At 33.6% G+C, this 20546-nt stretch overlaps 1 protein-coding gene across 3 annotated transcripts; it reads right to left on the bottom strand.

Moving 5' to 3' along the window:
• Nucleotides 1-753: 753 nt before the first annotated feature.
• On the bottom strand, nt 754-11144 carry LOC107922178 (alpha-L-arabinofuranosidase 1). Of its 3 annotated transcripts, none has more exons than XM_016852069.2 (18): nt 10799-11144; nt 9955-10134; nt 9589-9643; nt 8517-8728; nt 8147-8268; nt 7880-8033; nt 7096-7165; nt 4751-4896; nt 4595-4640; nt 4415-4467; nt 3792-3936; nt 3254-3372; nt 3044-3115; nt 2863-2966; nt 2395-2451; nt 2109-2307; nt 1334-1480; nt 754-1134 (listed from the first exon to the last, which is right to left on the bottom strand). In XM_016852069.2, the coding sequence occupies exons 2-18, from the start codon at nt 10129-10131 to the stop codon at nt 985-987; spliced, it is 2028 nt and encodes a 675-aa protein (XP_016707558.1). In that variant the 5' UTR covers nt 10132-10134; nt 10799-11144; the 3' UTR covers nt 754-984. The 3 variants fall into 3 exon arrangements, with proteins under 3 accessions (XP_016707558.1, XP_016707560.1, XP_016707559.1); XM_016852071.2 differs by having other exon boundaries at nt 9955-10173; nt 10799-11054; XM_016852070.2 differs by lacking the exon at nt 10799-11144 and adding an exon at nt 10606-10793.
• Between the last annotated feature and the right edge of the window lie 9402 nt (nt 11145-20546).

The raw sequence follows: 20546 nt of genomic DNA, 5'->3' as shown, positions 1-20546 counted from the left end.
CCTTCAACAACGTTTGCTTACTAACGTGGGAAGAATGAAGAGACGTATTAGTCTGGATAGTTTGTGGATTCTGTCATTATGAGTTAGAGATGTGATTCACGTTTTAAGAGATTGCCTTGCACCTAGAGGCATTTGGAAGCTCGTTGTCCCTACTGATAAGTTGTCCTTATTCTTCTCAGGAGATCTTCTAAAGTGGCTAGTGACAAACCTACAAAACCATCATCAGATTCACCTGGGACATGTTGATTGACAATGTTTTTTTGGTCTCACTGTGTGGCGTATATGGAAAAATTGTAATCTCATTTTATTTCAAGGTATTCCATGATTACATCAAGTAGACAGCCCCATAATTTGCAGGGTGTAAGTGGGGTGTTACTTGATGCAAATGTAGCAACAAGTTCAGTTGGTCAAGGTAGTTATTCAGCTGGCCAAGGAGGCCCACCTGCCAACTGTTGAGTCACCTTCAACAATACAAGGGCATACTAGAATTCACCATTAGTAAACATTGCTGCAGTTGGAGCTGACGCATCTTGGTGCCCAGATTCCGGTGCTACACATCACTTGACCAACAATGCCTCGGCTGTTTCAGTTTTTCCTCTTCATACACGGTATCAGGTAAAATTCTTGATGGTAATGCTTGTGGTTCATCCATTTCTCATGTTTTGTCTGTCTACGTTGCTTACTCGCTCTTAAGGTTTTGATGCTTAGCAATATAGTAATTGGAAACATGAGATTATGAAGGTGATCAAAATGTTAAAACCCAAACACATAATTTTATTCAGGGATGTGAGATTACGGAATGTAATGTGATATTTGATGAACCCTAAAATGAAAACCTAATGGCAGAGGAGACTTTATATACATAGCTGATTGAATGCAAAGACTTGATATCCACCAGACCGCTGGTGAACTATCATTATTTTAATAAATATAGACCCACGCATCTTTTACATTTTGCATATTACTACTTCCCATTAATTTATTTCAGATGGAAGATACGAGAGAAGAATCATCTTCTGTAATTCTAAGACTCGCAGACTCTTTTAACAAATCAAATGAAGTGAAAGAATGTGGTAGCAGTAGCACACTCATCTCCTTGTGCGCATCTTCCAGCAGTGTTTGAATAGGTGCGACCTGCATGTATCAACCATGAAAATTTAGTCGTAATATTTTTATGGTCTAAATTTTAAGTATCAACAAAGGTGAGAATGAGGACCAGAACATATGCAAACCAAGCAGTCAGGTTGCATTAACATGAACATATGCAAAGACGTTAAGGACTTTTTTGCAAAAACAGAAGACTGAAAAGTAGAGAATAAAATGGCTGTTTAACCTTCTTTGGCTCCTTGAAGGAATTCTCATCCATCAGATTAGCAGATGTGAGAGTGGTCTTTGTTGATCCAGACAGCTTTACAGAATTTGGATCCAATCCATCAACAGAAATTTGGAGGTTGACTGAATTGCTCCCAAAGTTTACAACCTGGATTCATTATAATATATTTGAATGTAAGAGGAATATATGCCAAAAAATAAAAGGCAATCAATATCTTTTCAATTAATAAGATGATGCTAGAATTAAGCAAGTGGCAGAGACTTTTTAGATTTAAGGATTTTAATTTATGTTAGGTTTGATCCAAGAATGCCTAACTTGCATTCTTTTTTAACTTGAGAAGTAGCTTTTTGTGTTCTCTAAGGTTATTTTGATGTAGCCAAGTTCAAAATTTAAGCTACCAACATTACTTCAATCTTTTGATAATGAGAAATCATCTGTTAAATCATTATTATCGATTCCATCTGAGATCCAAATAGCCATAAGAAACATAAGGTCAATATATATGCAAAAACAAGTATGTGAAAATACATGCAAACAATGCAGTCATTTAATGCATGCCTATCAGGGAAATCAAGCAATAATCCTTTTTTAAATATGTTTTAAACGTATCTATATCGATACCTATTATGTGGGTTGATTGATAAGCATCACAGGCCCTAATAACAAATGAGATCTTGAAGCACATGGACTTCTTGTTAGGCAAAAGGAAAAATGAACAAAAAGTAGCCATGGGAAAACAGTTGGAGAGAAAAGTCATGATCTCCATGTTACAGACCTTTATCCTTATGTAGGTTTGACCAGCCTCTGAATTTTTCCAAGTAATTGCAGATGCAACAAGGGAATTAGAGGAATCTTTTTGCAGTGTTGCATTAAGAAGAATTGCTCCACTTGATTCTGTGAAAAAACGTTGCACCCAGTAGCTAGGAGTTCCATACGCCTGAAAGGAGTTGAAGACGATTGCATCTGGGTTCCACCTTAATAACAAATTTTTATCAGAATCAAATCTACAACATATTTAAGAGAGAGATTACATTTTAAAAAAAAAACAGTGAGAAAAATACCGTCTGTCATTGGAATTCACAAAAAGTGGTGCATAGCTAGCCATATGCACAACATCGCTGCAGTATAACAAACATAGATTCAGTAGCTTACACTGAGGAAGATTATATAATGATATTTAAGCATAGTTTAGGTATATAAACAATTGTGAGTCAGAATCACTTCTAATAGTTATACAAAAACCATCAAAATCACTGCACAGCAATTTTTTGCCAATTTCCCATTTCAATTAGCATATTTAAAGAGTCCTCGGTGAAGAGTCAAATGTTTTAAAACTTCAAAGTTAATGAAAAGGATCCAAGATTAGTAAAACAAACACTTAAAAACAATTAATAATGAGCCAGCCAATAGGGCTTTTCATGAAGATACTAGGGTAAGCCTATTCTGAAGAATTAAATGAAAGAGACCAAATAGAATATGTTGAAGAGGAAGATTAACAAAAAAGTAAAAAAAAAATTAAAAAACAAAACCTGTTCTTTTCCAGACCAATAAGGAATGCAGCCTCCGCAAGTGCTGCTAAAAGACTTCCAGTGCCAGCATCTTTCCCAGTCACAGCATATTCACTAACAAAGGCCTGGAATGTGTTGAAGAAAAAAAAAAGAATAAGAAAACAAACAAATCCAAATATCACTCATAACCACCTTCACATACCTTTGGACCCTGTCGTGTTGTACGATCAAATTGATGGGACATGGAAAACAAGTTGTTCGCAGATGTATAAACCTATTAAGAGATCAAGGAAAAAAATTCATCCTGCCATCCATATTCTTGACAGAAAATGAAAATGAGAAAACAAAAGAAATAAGGAGATAAACTAAAAAGCCATTCTAGTGTCATTATGCTAGCTGTCAAGAACTTTACATGAAAATCATAAAGATCAGTTGGGTGGTCAAGCGGGCGAGAAGATCCATCACAGTTTGTAATGATTTCGATATCTGGGTAGGCCCGCTTTATAGCATCATAGAACTTGAGGTAATTTCCTGTTCAATCCAAAATAGGAAAAGAAAATTAAACAAAAAAAAGTGTCTCCATACTCTGATATTTCTAAATGAAATAACAATTCACTAATAATGAACTCCGGTAACTAGTCCAATAAAAACAGTGGTAGAGTGATATGACCAGCAATCCTTGAGCGAAGGATAAAACTTTTCCACGTCTCCCAGAAAAGCTCTTTTTCCAAAATTTTGCAACAAAAAAACTCAAGGGCTGGACTCTACATCCACCTTCTTATGGACAATACAAAGAGAATTTGCCTTCAATAACTAAATAACTTTTGACAAAAAGGATATTAATGAAATGCATTAAAATGTTACAGAAGCTATAAAAGATTCCCATTTATAACTGCCATGTCACTACCAAATTCACATGAATATGCATGTGCAATCATGATTTTGCTGACCTCGATAATTCTTCTTCCCACAATCCTCATTCCCAATAGCAACATATTTCAAATCGAAAGGGTCAGGGTGTCCCATTGCAGCTCGAACAGCACCCCATGTAGAACTAGCATCACCTCTAGCAAACTCAATGCCATCAAGGGCCTCCTGCAATCAGCACATTATAAAGAATATCATAAAAAACAAAACAAAAAGAATGACTCAAAATTTATTTTTTTCTTATAATCTAATTAAAGCTCTCATTGGAAAGTTCTCAAAATACATAATTAATTTTTTTTTTAAATGTATATGAAGCATATAAAATTTAGTTTCTGGGAAAAGAAGAGAAAAAAAGAAGAAATTTTTTGAGCTATTTGAAAACTCTAAAATCCCAACCCAGCTACCTCTTCCCACCAATTAGATTTAGATACCTTAAATTTCCAGCAAATCAAGTACAGATCCTCACCCTTTTCCAGTTAAGCTTAAGCTAAGGTATCTCTAGATATCAAGTTTTGGAAACAAAATAGATTCAGGTTATCTTAAACAAACACTAAACCCATGTGGGATTAAACCAACTTCAGTCATATTATCAGACAACACTTATTAACCAATATCATTGGCAAAAGGAAGAATTGCATAGACATACTTGCACAAAAGGCAGAACACTGGATGTATCAACTTGATCATTATGACTAATTCCTGTAAATTTTGATAAAGCCCAAGGAAAAAGGTAAAGTGACCGGAGGCATTAGCCACTAGTATATTAGTTATAACTTTAAAAAAATAAAAATTAAATCATGAACAGAATGGTGTACATGCACAGTACCATTGTTGAACACCCATATTGGCAATGCACCAAGATCCTCTGCTAACTGCAAGAAGATGGTACTAATTTAGAATGCCAAGAGTTAAGCAGCATAAATAGAAGTACTCCATATTCAGGAGAAATCTATAAAACCCTACAAATAAATAAGATACCCACTTGAAGAAACTCAAAGTAACCAAGTCCATCATCAGTCCAGTACATCCAAACGTCACCAAAGTGCCCTGGTCTTTCTTCCCAAGGTCCAACACTTGCTTTCCAGCGAAAAGCATTTCTTAACCATTCACCTTCCACAAAACAGCCACCTAATAAAGTACAATTAAGAAAATACATCATTTTTATGTTTATAACTCATGATATATATGTATATATGTGTGTATATATGACGCTAGTGCTTAAAAACATAACCAGGACAGCAAGTGTCAGATAAAACTTACAAGACAAACGATCAGCAGAGTATAATTCAATGATCTACTAACATACAAAAACAAATTTTGTAAGGTAACCTGGTACAAGAGATACTGCATATAAAATGTTATTGAGAGAGTTCCATACTGAAATAGATCAGAGGTTGAATCTCAGCAAAGGTTTCTGAGATTTTAAACAGGCATTCTGAGATTCTAAACAGCCATCTAATAAAATTTTACATCAAGACCAAGTGAAAATTTTAAGCAAACAGTGCAGAAAAAGAAAAAAAATAGCAAGTACAGATAAAAGTAACAAGACAGATAATGCATTAGGGAATTAAGCTAGTGGTTGAACTCAATCATTCTAAAATTTCCATGATTCTAAGCATCCACAAATATGGTTCATTATATACTGTTACATCCGTGAGTTTGGGATTGAGTTCCAAGCAATGGACAGAAAATCACTCAAGTTAGAGAGCCTGAAACCTTTAGGACTCCTTAGAGACAAACCTAGATATCCTTTTACGGTTTTGATAAAATTCGACTTGCCTTTGTTTTATTCATTGTCCCTTTAAATAGAGATTACAATAATTAAAGGAAGTATATCAAACTAAATGAAGTCCTACCAAACATATTCTATTTTAAGAGTCCTAAAACAACTTCATCTGAGTGTCCTACCTAACAACTACTACGCGTCCACAACAATACTCTCCTCCTGGAAAAAGAGATTGTCATCGAGCTCAGAGTTAGAATAAACTTGGCAAAAGATACCTTCCTCAATAGTAATCGACATTTGCCCGACACTCATACATCCATCGATCATCAATGTAGTCAAAGGACATTTTATTAAATAAATCGAACACTACCACACCATTATTCCTTCTCTTTACCAACAATCAAAACGATAGGTGTCGCAGAATTCACAAACCGATAGGTGTTTGCCCTAGAAAGATACTAGAATGTGCATTTGTTACCTTCATCAAAGCGGAAAAACCAAACAAAATCACCAAATCAATATGAAAAAACTATTACTTGTTAACTTGGCTCAAATAAATAGTGCACTCTATGTTACATGTATTATCACTTTACCCTGGTAGAGCTGTCTGACACTTCATGGACAGTAAACTACTCTATGGATATTGCACTTAAACCATCAAGCTCAGTGCATAAATTGCTAAGAACATGGTCTGCCATCTCAAAGACATACCCTTCTCAACCTATCCAAAGTCCTTGTAGCTAGAAGGCATAGAGGGGAAAAATAATGAGATGGATATAGAGCTAGCAAAGCTAAATGAACTCGAAAAGAAACACCCAAACCTTACCTTGAGCCAACTTGCTTTAGAAAAGAAATCAACTTGAACCCACCTAACCCCAACCTTATCCAAACTTACATTAGCTACAATTCCATTTCCCTTTCAAACATTAATTTGGTTACAACTAATAAATTTAACAAACTTTTAGCAAGATTAGTAAACAAAATCATATAAACCAATGCATCAAAGATGAATATTAAAAATCAATAAACAATTAATGGTTTTTAGGAGAAATCTGTTAATATCCAACGTAATATAACTCTAAATTAGTAAATGGCTTTCAAGTTACTGCTTTTTGTTCTTTGATATGATCTAATGATATTTTGAAAGAACTTATCTTCTGATATTAAAAAAGGACAAAAAAGTGTTGAAGGACTGCTACCAATTGAAAACAAAAACACCAGCTTAATTAAGGTTGATAAATTCTAACTCAACTTCAATGACTTGCCTAATCCAACTGAATTTGCCTTTTAAAATTCAATAACTTTGACCAAAAATGGTTTGAAAAATTACTCAAACCCAAAATGGAACTAACCTGAACCCACCCACCCAATTGCCACCTCTAGGAGGTAGCGGCTATTAAGGAAGGTCTAACCAAAAGAAAATTATCACAATGGAGTAGTCTTAGTATAACAAAATTAGATAACCAAGACACCGAAGTTTAGAAATCATCACCAGATTGAAAAATAAAACCGCACCCCCCCCCCCAAAAAAAAACTCAGCATAGTGACTATATACAAAACAATTTGACCTAAGCTGTCAAGGTACATAACATAGCACACACCTGGAAATCTAATAAAGCGAGGTTTGATATCTGCAAGCATTTCAACAAGCTCATTTCGGAAACCATGCCCCTGTTGCAAAATCATTACAACACAAAAAATTAGATTATATAATATATGTATTGCAGTTTGAAATTGTGAAACAAGCTCATGCAATAGCAAACCAGCAAAAATATAAATTAACGTTTTTGCAAATCACTCGCTGTAATCAAAGAAAATAGAGAAGCTAGTATTCCATCAAGTTAGAATAGTTTCCCAATTCTGTTTCTATTTTTGAAACTAAAAAATTGTTCGGTAATGACTATATTTTTTCTGAAAAAAAATCCAAAAGGTGCTTTTGGTATTGTTAACATGCAGATGAACAGTGCCTACACATGAGAAGTGCTACTTATTTACTCAACTGTATGACAAGTTGAGAAATGGCATCTAAAACTTTGAAGAACTATTCTGATCATATTAGGCTTTGATTGGTATGTACAAGTTGCTTGCTCATCAAAATTATTTTAGACATGGATTTTCATTAAATGTACATGCTTCAATTATATTTATAGAGTTTTGAAGCCATAAACTACATATTTTAATTTAGAAATCCTCATCATCATTTTAGAAGACATATACAAACATATGCCTGACAGGACAGCCAATTTAAACATGCAAAGCAATTGTCATACTCTAAATCTCATAATAATCAGTTTCTGTATAATCAACGAATGCTGGCAGTTTAACTAATCAAAAACATAAATTAGTCACTTTTCAGTATGTCACGATTAAGAAAGAAACACAAACCTTGTAAGTGTCCAAAGGCATAGCTGAAACTTGATCAAACCATACCACACCATTTTTCGATGTTGTTAGTTGCAGCCTTGAATTGCGATTTGTTTCCTTGGCTTCCAACAGAACCTCCATCTTTGTCCAGTTTGAAACATCAGAAGCAGAAGCTCTGCGAGGACAAGAAGATGAACTCCACGGCATCTCAAACGATAATTTTTGTATGAAGGAATCATTAAGTGGACAATATCTTTAAGAGTATGAGAATATTAATTAGGTTCTTACTTTATGTTGGTGGAGGAGAGTGTCTGCAAGCCATCTGAGCTCGTAAAAGATACAGAAATGTCAATTTCTCCTGTTGAGCGAACATAAATTACGATCTTGTAGCTCTTCCCTTGCTCAATATTCTGCATGAGAATCAAGGTAGAAACTACATAAATTGTAGAACAGCAGACAATGTAAAAGACTAAAATTTGCAGATAAGCTGCTTGAGATTTTGCAATCTTGTTGTCTAAACAACTAGGGAAAAATAGAGTATGGACTAAGAAAGCATTTGGCAGAGAAAAGTTTCTTCAGCAAGAGGGGGAGAGAGAGAGAGAGAGGGGAAACACACACACTACATAATGTATTTGATATAATGCCAGTTTATCCTCACCATGCCCCAGAACCCTGGGTTATATATACCAACTCCTCCAGATGGACAGATATGAGTGCCCTCACTATTACAGAGCACCTCCATTTTGAGAGCCACCTTGTTACGTTCAAAACAGGACGACCGGTCTGTTGATACAATTATAGATGATTCGTCCCCAATTATGGACCATGGGTCAATGTTTGAAGGAATATTAGCACCCCCAGCTTCAAATCCTGGAGGAAGAAAAAAACAGGAGAAAGATATCATTATGATAATTCTAAGCATTAGCAACTGCAGATGGTTTACTGATAATTTATATTTTTAGAGTGGGATTATAAGGGCCTATCCCAGAAGTTCTTTTCTGTGACTCGACCATTTGTAGTCAACCAAATTTGTTGAAGCGAGCTCATGGCCACCAAGCAATCAAACTTGAGGGGGGGAAAAAAAAACAAGTTGAGCAGAATACCAAAAAAACAAGAACTTGCGCAAGAACGTGAACAAAAAGACAAACGTGCATATCATATTGAAACTTCAGCCTAATAGGAATTGCACTAGGCATCTAGTTATGAATTGAGTTCTCCCAAATGACTGAACAGATCAGGTACCTTAAAAGCCAATCAAACCAACAAGTTCAGAGAAGTCACATCAATAACAAGAGGGGAGAACTTCATTGCGTAAGAGAGATTAAAAAGAACGCAATAGAAAAATCAAACAGCCTAAATGGGGAAAAGTAAATAATTTCTAGACAAAATCCACCCAAAAGGTAAATATCTCTTCCATGAAAATGGAGTATGACCCATCAGGTGATTAAATTTTTTTGTTTGCTCACCATCTCCTACAGACCCTCCAATGTCTAATCCCCTCCCAAAGGGCACACATTTGGACCCTAAATTTATTAGTCAGAACAAGTACTTTAGACAAGACAAAAAACCAAATATATCCTTGAAAATTTTGCAATCTAAAGATTCTGAAGCTCATACTTTTCTTCAATAGTAGGATTTCCACCAATTATGTAATTTAAACACAGAAAGAAAGAATATCCTCTTATATTATTTCTCTCTACTTCTTATGATTATAAGGTTCTCAAACAAACCTCTGTTGCTTACAAGCTCTGCCCACAGCCCACCAGCACCAGCATGGTTGATCTCCTGTAGGGCAAGGAATTCAAAAGGATCATTTGCTCGGGAATAAATGAAAATGTTACAACATCGCTAAATGAGGTAAGTAATCAAGCACTGCAGAAATTCAGAAAGCTGTAAACTGAAAGTAATTCAAATTGTTAGTTTTCTCATTAATGGCATCTTTTTGGTAAGTAAAACTATGTATCATTAGATGACATCTTAGTATCTCATGGACTGATATGTTGAAGGCTTTTTCCTTTTAAGAAGAAAACATTCTAGAGCAATCAAGTGATTTATGTAATCGTCTGTAATTTTAGTCAAATATTAATTGAACTAACCTCAAAGAATATTCCAAACAGTGTTTGAGGTATTGGACGGCTTGACCGTTCGGAAGCATCTATAAACAGCTGAGCTGTCAGGTTTTTGTCAACCTCATCAGCCAACAATTGACAGGGAAGGCAGAAACTGATGAAGAGGCATAGTAAAAACACACAAGGAACCTTCCAATAACCCATTGCCTACACCACATCCAGCATGAGGAAACAGCATTCAGAGCACTGATATAAAAATACAATGCGTGACTCGAACACTTGTTTGTATAGAGGATTTTGGTGTAAACAGAAAAAGAACATAAATCGTTATAAAGGGGAATATTAAATCATATGACGATAACTGGAAGTTAAACGAAAACAAGTAAAATAAAAAATATCGGCTCAGCAATCATGAAAAAAGTAGCTAATTCCCATGATTGATTGACAGCTATTCGATTAAAATCCGAGGTAAAGATTTACTAATATTAGACACTATACTTGCTTGCAGGTATCACGATTGACCGTCGAAAAGAGATATGGTCAAAGCAAAACAAAAACTGCACTTGATTCAATTAAACTCTTAGGTCAAAGCAATGAACAGGGCAACAAAAACAAAAAGAAGAGAATAAAAACAGTCTGTTATTATGCCTAATATCGAAAACCCATCATTGGGCAAACCTTAGAAACTGCACAGACAGATTGAGAATGAAAAAGAAAAAGAAGTGAAACCCAGATAAGATGAAAGTATTGGGAGTGATGGGATGAATCAATCAGAATTTTATAGTGAAGAAACCAAAACAAATGATCCAATACGATTTCAGAATAAGTGATAGAGTAGAGAGTAAGAGTGTTGAGGAAGAAAAAGATCTACCTCCAACGGAGCTGACGCGAGGACAGTAAATTGTTAGCGGAAAAGACAGGACAAGTGTTTTGCTTCCACGGTTCGGTATGCGGGTTGCCTTGCTTTCACGACAGCAAAACAATGTAATTTACACTTCGTAAGTTCCAGCCTTTGTCATGTCCGCCACTTCTAGCAATCCTACAATAGTAAAAGATGATGACAGGATTTTTGCGACTTAGAAGCAACTCACTCAATAAAGGAAAAAGTCCACTTCGAGTTTCCGCTCTATCTACCCCTTTGCTTACTTTAACAATTTCCTGTGGTCCCTCTCCCTCTCCCCGAACTTATCCATTTCCAAGACCGGCAATTAATTATTATCATGCTTAACACAATAATTAGGTTCGGTTAACTATATCATATTTAGTATATTCCACTCTCTTTAAAGTGAACTATACCAAAAACAGTACAAGAACAAAAAGAAATCTTAACCCCCTTTCCCAAATATTTCTCGCTTTATTTGATACATGGATTTTTAATTTGTTATGGCATTGGATTTTTTTTTTCCATTTTCTTTTGGTGGTGAACAAACCCTATGGCCAACTCTAAGATACTCTATTATGAGATTCCATGGTTGTCATCTTGTTCAATCGTGATTGTGTCGTATTGCTATTGTGCACGCTTGCTATATGAACTTCTGAAAGGAGTGACTTTTTGTCCCTTTCTATCAGTTTGATACGATGTTGATCCACTTTCGTGAGGCATCCTTGGAAATATTGCCTCTCACCTGCACATTCCTAAGCCTAATCAAAACCAATTCGAGAAAGAGAATTCTACAGTATTATTTTGATGCTCCTTTCACTGTTCTCTAGAATATGAACTGGTTCTCCTTATTTTCTTGTGCAATAGCAACAACACTATGCATCCTTGTATTCAATTGGTGGCAAATTCATGATGAACTTGGATCTCCATAATTTCTTCTTGATGGATAGATCTTCCCTCACTACCTCTAAAGTGAGTTCAAAAAGCATTCCATATCTTTGCCACCACTGTATAAATTTAGGCAAGAGCCTGTAATGGTGGTTGTTTACATCCTCAAAATATTGTCATTCCAATTTTTCTAAATAATTTGATAACACCTTTTACTCAACCCGAGCATTAGGTTCAGTCAACGGATGCTATGATCTTGCTAGTAACTACGGCAATCATACACTTTCTGGCCATTTAAACATGTAATTCAGTATGAAATATATTTAGAACATGACACAATCATTTTTGGTCTCACACGAGCTTACGAAAGTTTTTTGCTAATTTTAAAAGTCTCAGATCGACGTCACGACTTCAAAGCTTCCTTGTCGCGACGATGTCATCTCAGTGAGTCACGTTGTGACGACATGCATACCCACATTGCAACATCACTCACTGTCAAATGACATTGCAACGTCAAAGACTTCTCGTTGCGATGGTGCCCTTGTTTTTACCAAAATGCACATTTGGTATCTAATTCAAATAATTCCATACATGTTTTCATCCAATCTTCACAAAAATAAAGTCATTAAATCAAACCAATTGACAAGCAACTCAAGTATAAAACCAAATAATCATTTCAGTGTTCTTTCTACATATCCTGCTTGTTTAGTTGAGTCTACCGTGGGCCAAACAAAAAGTGTTAAGTGAAAATTAATATTGAATCAGGGTAAGTGAAATATGGTAATATTGTTAGTGAAAATGGGCATTTAATGATCATTTAATTAAATATGTTATATTTAAAGTATTGGCATGTTAAATGTAATTAAGGTAATGATAACTTTAATTCTTGATATACTTACTAAACTTTTATTAACTTAACGCGTTATTTTTTAATACATAGGTAATAGAGACTCGAATTGAAGCTTTAGAGTGAAGATATAATTTCAACTCATCACATCTCAAATATTGGAAAAGGGTATGATTTTGATCTTTTAACAATAGATCATGACATGTACATAAGTTAAAATAAAAAATTTGCACAAGATTCCTAGTGAAAATATTTGAAAAATATTAATCATTTTGTTAACCTTACAAATTTAGTTAAAATTTGAATTCAGTTATATGTGGAATTATATAAGGTTTTAATGGAGAATTATATTGTATAATGTTTAGAAGTGATATGAAAAGATTGGTGACAGATAGTATTGGAAATAGATGGAATAAGGGTAAACTGTTTTTAGTGTCGCAACATCAGAACTTAGTGTCATGACACTGGATGTCATTGGAGCAATCAGCTCCCAGAGTTGCGACTTCCATTCTCTAATGTCACAACATTGACCTTACTTATCCTATTTTTTAACCCAAAAAAGCCCGAATGATTCCCGTTGTAACCAAACTTTAAAGGAAGCCTAGAAATGATTTGATTAACTTCAAAAGAGTATTTATGTTAAACAAGCTTTAAAAATTGATTTTAAAGGTTAAGTACTCTTAGTGACCAAATGTGACATCCCTTCCTTGAGATGTATCGGTTTGTTTAGGTTAGTGGTGTTACTTATCAATCAATGAAAAATAAATAACTTTTCACCATTTATAATTTAATCCTTAGTTTCATAAAAATTCACACGTCACTAAATTATCACTTTATCATATATTGCATTACTAACATACCTTAAATTACAAATTCACTACTAAATTCAATAATCTTAATCATATCTTATTTAATTATTTCATATTAAAATTTAAATACTCAAATATTCAAATTAAAATAAACTAACTTGAATTTAATTAAGTACTTACCTATTTCTTCTATTTAAATTAACTATTCTCTTCACTTTCCCAAGCTTTTCCTTCCCTCTCTTCTTCATCTAAGTTGTTTCCATGATTAAAAATATTTCCATAGCACTTTAGGACATGAAATTAAGCTATTGTTTCAAGGAAAAAACTCAAGAGAAATGCATGAGAGATTTTTTCCTTCTTTTCCTTTTTCCCTCTCTTTCTTTCCTTTCTTTCCCTTTTATTTTTGCTGCCCAAGCTGATGCTGTTCAGCCTTCCAATAGTGTAAAAAAGTCTACATTTTTTTTTCTTCAATTTAGTCCATTTGTTCCATTATCCAATCAAATTTCAACACTTTTCAACCTTGATTTCCATAAATTCTCTCTCTCCTGTGCACCTCATTGCTTAGAAATTTTAATCTCATCATTATGTCTCCAAATATCAATTAAAAATGGCATTAAAATTGCACTTTAATCCTTATACTTTTTCACTTTATTCAATTTAGTCCTCATCTCAAATTTTCAACCTCACATATCAATATATCTCCACGTCACATTCATAAAAAAATTTTCTTGAATTTTCTCCTCTTTTTTCAAAATAGTAAATTTACACTTTTAGCTCTTTAACTTTAAAATTTTGCAATTTAATCCTTACTAAATGTCGTTATTCATACTTTCTCTCCAAATACTTACCTTTAAAATACTTGTCCTTTCTTGGAAACCAAAATTTTGGGGTATTAAAATTATCTCATGATTAGTACACCAACAAACATCTTTCTATCTCTCTCTCTCTCAATGATTGTAGATCCCTTCACTAGCAAAAGGCACCATTCAACGCTTTCACACCTCGTCCAAGAGCCTCATCACAGTTGCAACTTAAGCACAAGTCATCTACATTGCTATCATTCTTAGTTTATTTATATTTGCTTTACTTATTCTTGTCACATAGATTGACTTGACCGTTAGAGTGCATCCTGGAAGGCAACCTCAAATACCTTCTCACAATCTTTTCCTCTTCATAAGTGTTGAGGAATGCTCATCACAAAGGAAGGGCTTAATTTTCACCTACACTCTTTCGAAGATCTTGGCCTTGAAGTTTCTTTAATGCCCGACATCCATCTGAGGACTTTACCTCGACTGCAGCACACTCCTTTGTCGTCATACTTTGTTTGAAGGTTTCACTTCAACCATAGTTCACTCTCTTGAACCACTATTGACATTCACCACCCTCCAAAGGCTTCGCCATGATCATCACTCTTCCCTTGAAGCACCCACGACATTTATACTTGTTCAAGACATCATCACAACAATCCAAAGCCTCTCTCTCTCAGTCGGGCACAGTCGTGAGTCTCCATCCGCTCCACCTTCACCTATGGTGCACTTTGTTCGTGAACCCTCACAATCACAAGTCTCCATCAGCAACACTAGGTTAAGTTTTTAGTTGTACTGTTAACTTATTAAGAGATTATTCTACGAGCAGAGCCTTACATACATAGATATATTCGTTGATCTACTTAAACAAATTATATATATATGTGTGCGTGTATTTGTGATTTTATTCTTCTATCTATAAGGTGTCATACATAATATTACAACACGTCATCCAACAATACAAGCAACACTTTCAATAAATTAATATATTGGCCTTAGGGGTGTGTATTCGATTGATTTGATTTTTCTATATTAAAATTTGAATAAATCAAATAAATTATGCAAACCAAATAAACTGAACTGATTATAATTCTAAAATCAACTGAACCAAATTGAAAATCTTTAGTTCAGTTCAATCGATTTTTCAAAAAAAAATTCTTTTGCTTTTTTATGATTTATTTACCTAAAAACTAAAAGGACAAAATTACCATTGCAATTGATCCATTATAAAATTAGAAGATGTATCATTATATATAATACAAATATTGAATGAGTTTAAAGAATGCACTACGGAAAAATTAGAAAAATTTATGGAAGTGCAACTTTTATAGATAATGAATGAAAATAAAATATTAACCAAGATTGTGAATGGTAATAGTGAAAATTAAATTTCATATGGCGCAGCATCTTCTTACATAAATAATTGTAATTAATATTTGTTTTCTACTTTCCCCTTTTCCATAACGTGTTAAGAATTTCCTTCTAGATAACTAAAGTCTAAAATATAATTCTGTTGTAAATTAAATGGATGTCATAACCCCCTTTAAGCATATTAAAGTAATGAGATAAAACTCTTTACTTAATTTATAATCAAGAGATTATTAAATAGAGTAATTAAGAAATTTTAATTCATTAAATGTAATACCTTTATTAATTGAATGTAAAGGAGCTTATAAATAGCACCTTGTAAGTAAAATAATGAAATTCTCTCGTATTTCATCCTCTTTTATTTATTGTTTTATTAATTTTTATATAACACCTTATTAGCACGAGTTTCTACGAGTTCATAGTGAAGTTCACGTCATTTCGACTTTATATAATTTACCCGTATAACTCCCGTTAAACTATATACGGTATACGTATTTTCATAATTCTTTTATTTTATTTTCTAGATGAAATATTTGCTTTGGGTAACATTTGCACATTTATTTTTACAACTAAAATCTAATAATGATAATTATATATACATATTTTTTTATTTAAAGAAATTTCAATTAATTTAATTTGTGTTAAGTTATTATTATGACTATTCCTCTTTATGTCAATATTTGACATACATATTATTATTTAGCAAATTTGGTATATATAATTGAATTATTTTACGATTGAGAATACTTATTAATTTACTAATATTTTTTTATTTTTATTCAAGTGATTATAATGTCAAATCTTGCCAAACTTGAATTTGCGGCCTTAGACATCTCAGGCAAGAACTATTTGTCATGGGTGTTAGATGCTGAAATTCACCTAGATGCTAAAGGTCTAGGAAATACTATATTAGCATATAAAGAAGTATCTAATCAGGACAAGGCAAAAGCAATGATTTTCATCCGTCATCATCTGCATGAAGGATTAAAAGTGGAATATCTCACTGTGAAAGACCCTCTTGAGTTGTGGAAAAATTTGAAAGAACGATTTGACCATCAGAAAACTGTGATCCTCCCTAAAGCTCGTTATGATTGGATGCACTTACGGTTGCAAGATTTTAAGACTGTAAGTAAATACAATTCAGAACTTTTCAAAATTAGTTCTCAACTAAAATTATGTGGAGAAAACATAACTGATGAGGACTTGTTAGAGAAAACATTTTCAACCTTTCACGCTACTAATGTGCTCCTACAGCAGCAATATCGTGAAAAAGGTTTTAAAAAGTATTCTGAATTGATTTCATGCCTTTTGGTGGCTGAACAAAATAATGAGCTATTGATGAAAAATCATGGAATTCGTCCCACTGGTTCTGCACCATTCCCTGAAGTGAATGTAGCAGTACACAATAATTATAAAAATAGAAAATATAGAAGTCGCGGCCGTGGTCATGGACGTAGTGGGGGACGTGGTCGAGGACGTATTAGTAATCGTTATCATGTTGGTCATAACAATGATACTTCTAACCACCAGAAAAAGAATAACAATGAAAGACAAGAAAGAAGTGGTCAAAATAATCCTTCAAAGATTGTTGAGAATATATGCTACCGATGTGCTATGAAGGGGCATTGGTCACGTACCTGTCGTACATCTGAGCATTTAGTGAAACTTTTTCAAGCATCCATTAAAAGGAAGGGAAAGCATTTGGAGACAAATTTTATATCCCAAAATGATGAAATAGAGGCAAAAGATGAAGATATTCACTATAATAATAAAACTGACCATGCCTAGGAGGATGATAAATTTAATGACCTTAATAATATAACTCACCTAGATGTGGCAGATTTCTTTGAGAATCATTAGAAAAATTGATGTTATTTTGACATTTTTTAAGTATATTTTGTTTTCTTGCATAAAAAAATAATTTATATATTTAATAAATATTTGTAATGTTTCTCATATTATATTTTATTTGTTTTTATGAAGAATATGAATATTCAACAAAATTTCGATAGACCCAAAATCAATGAAGACATGTGTCTTGCAGATAGTGCTACAACACATACGATACTCAAAGATAAAAAATATTTTTCTCATTTGACAATGAGTAATGCCCATGTTAATACAATATCGGGTAGTTCAAAACTTATTGAAGGCTCTGGAAGAGCTATTATATTATTACCTAAAGGTACAAAATTTATCATTGATGATGCTTTATATTCCACCAAGTCTCAAAGAAATTTATTGAGTTTTAAAGATATTCGTCTTAATGGATATCGTATTGAGACTATGAATGAGAAAAATGTTGAATATCTATATATTACAAATGTTGAATATCTATATGTTACAAATGTTGAATGTGGAAAGAAATATATTTTGGAAAGGCTACCTGCTTTTTCATCAGGTTTATATTATGCACATATTAGTGCAATTGAATCATATGTTACTACAAACTAGAAGTTTGTAGAACCATATACTTTTACTATTTGGCATGACCGATTAGGCCATCCCGGATCTATTATGATGCGAAAAATCATCAAGAATTTAATTGGACACCCATTAAAGAACCAAAAGATTCTTGAATTCAAGGATTTATCTTGTGTCGCTTGTTCTCAAGGAAAATTGATTATTAGACCATCACCAGCTAAGGTTGGGATTGAATCTCCAACATTTCTGGAACGTATTCAAGATGATAAATGTGGGCCCATTCATCCACCAAGTGGATCATTCAGATATTTTATGGTATTAATAGATGCATCTAGTAAGTGGTCACATGTATGCTTATTATCGACTTGCAACCTGGCGTTTGCGAGACTACTTGCTCAAATAATTCGATTAAGAGCACAATTTCCAGATTATGCAATCAAAACTATTCGTCTTGATAATGCTAGTGAGTTTACATCCCAAGCTTTTAATGATTATTGTATGTCAATTGGGATAAAAGTTGAACATCATGTAGCTCATGTTCATACACAAAATGGTTTAGCTGAATCATTTATCAAACGCCTCCAACTAATAGCTCGGTCATTATTTATGAGAACAAAACTCCCTGTTACAGCTTGGGGATATGCTATTTTGCATGCAGCAGCACTTGTGCGCTTAAGGTCAACAAGTTATAATAAGTACTCCCCATTACAATTGGTTTTTGGTCAAGAGCCAAATATTTCCCATCTTAGAATTTTTGGATGTGCAGTATATGTTCCAATTGTTCCACCACAACCCACAAAGATGGGTCCTCGAAGGAGGTTGGGAATATATGTTGGTTATGAATCTCCTTCTATAATTAAATATGTTGAACCATTAACTGGAGATTTATTTACTGCAAGATTTATTGATTGTCATTTTGATGAGACAACATTCCCAATATTAGGGGGAGAGAAAATACAACTGGTCAAAGAAATTACATGGAATGGATCATCATTATCTCAATTAGATCATCGTACAAGTCTGTGAACAAGAAGTTCAAAGGATTATACATTTGCAAAACATTGCCAATCAACTGCCAGATTCATTTACTGACCTAAAGAGAATTACAAAATCTCATATACCAGTTGAAAATGTTCCAATACGAATTGATATCTCAATAAGGCAAATTGTTAGTGCAAAAGAAAGTAATCCACGCCTGAAGCGTGGAAGGCCAATCGGTTCCAAATATAAAAATCCTCGTAAAAGGAAAGGATCAATTATTCAAGATGGTAATATTGTGGAGGCAAGTGCCCCAGAAGAGGCCAAAGATATAACTAATCAAAAAAACCCAGAAGAGGTTCAGGTACCTGAAAATGGTGATAACGAAGAAATCTCAATAAGTTATGTTACTTCAGGAAAAAGATGGAACCGAAAAAATATAGTTGCCGACAACAATTTTGCTTATAATGTTGCTATTGAAATAGCAAAAGAAAATGGGGATCCTGAGCCTAAATCTATTGAGGAATGTAGAAATAGAAAAGATTGGCCAAAATGGAAAGACGCAATTCAAGCAGAATTAAATTCACTTTCTAAACGTGAGGTTTTTGGATCTATAGTCCAAACACCTAAATATGTAAAGTCGATAGGATATAAATGGATATTTGTGCGAAAACAAAATGAGAAAAATGAAGTCGTAACATATAAATCACGACTTGTAGCACAAAGATTTTCGCAAAGGCCCGGCATTGATTATGAAGAGACATATTCTCCTGTGGTGGATGCAATCATGTTTAGATACTTTATTAGTTTGGCAATACGTGAAAAACTTGACATGTGTCTAATGAATGTTGTTACAGCCTATTTGTATGGTACACTTGATAGTGAAATTTATATGAAAATCCCAGAAGGATATAGAGTTTCCCGGGAAAATTGCTCAATCAGATTAAAGAAAAGTTTATATGGATTAAAACAATCTGGGCGTATGTGGTACAATCGTCTTAGTGAATATTTGTTAAAAGAAGGTTATAAAAACGATCCAATCTGCCCATGTGTTTTTATAAAAAGGTCTGAATCAAACTTTGTGATAATTGCTATTTATGTTGATGATCTAAATATTATTGGAACTCCTGAAGAGCTTCAAAATGCAATAAATTATTTAAAGAAAGAATATGAGATGAAAGATCTCGGAAAAATAAAATTTTGTCTTGGCCTGCAGATCGAGCATTTAAAAGATGGAATTCATGTCCATCAGTCAACTTATACGAAAAAGATCTTAAATAAATTTTATATGGATAAAGCACATCCATTGAGTACCCCGATGGTTGTACGATCATTAGATGTGAATAAAGATCAATTTCGTCCTTGTGAGAATGATGAAGAGTTTCTTGGTCCTGAAGTACCATATCTAAGTGCCATAGGAGTATTGATGTATAGGAGTATTGATGTATCTTGCAAATAACACAAGACCTGATATAGCTTTTGCTATAAACTTGTTAGCAAGATTTAATTATTCTCCAACACGTAGACATTGGAATGAAATTAAACATGTATTTAGATATCTTAGAGGGACCATTGGTATGGGGTTATTTTATTCAAATGATTCAAAATCCCTATTAGTT

Source organism: Gossypium hirsutum, chromosome A01 (assembly GCF_007990345.1).
Source record: "Gossypium hirsutum isolate 1008001.06 chromosome A01, Gossypium_hirsutum_v2.1, whole genome shotgun sequence".
In the NCBI taxonomy this organism is placed as follows: domain Eukaryota; kingdom Viridiplantae; phylum Streptophyta; class Magnoliopsida; order Malvales; family Malvaceae; genus Gossypium; species Gossypium hirsutum.
The sequence above is the reverse complement of the archived record's forward strand: the minus strand, read 5'-3'. Positions and strand labels throughout refer to the sequence as shown.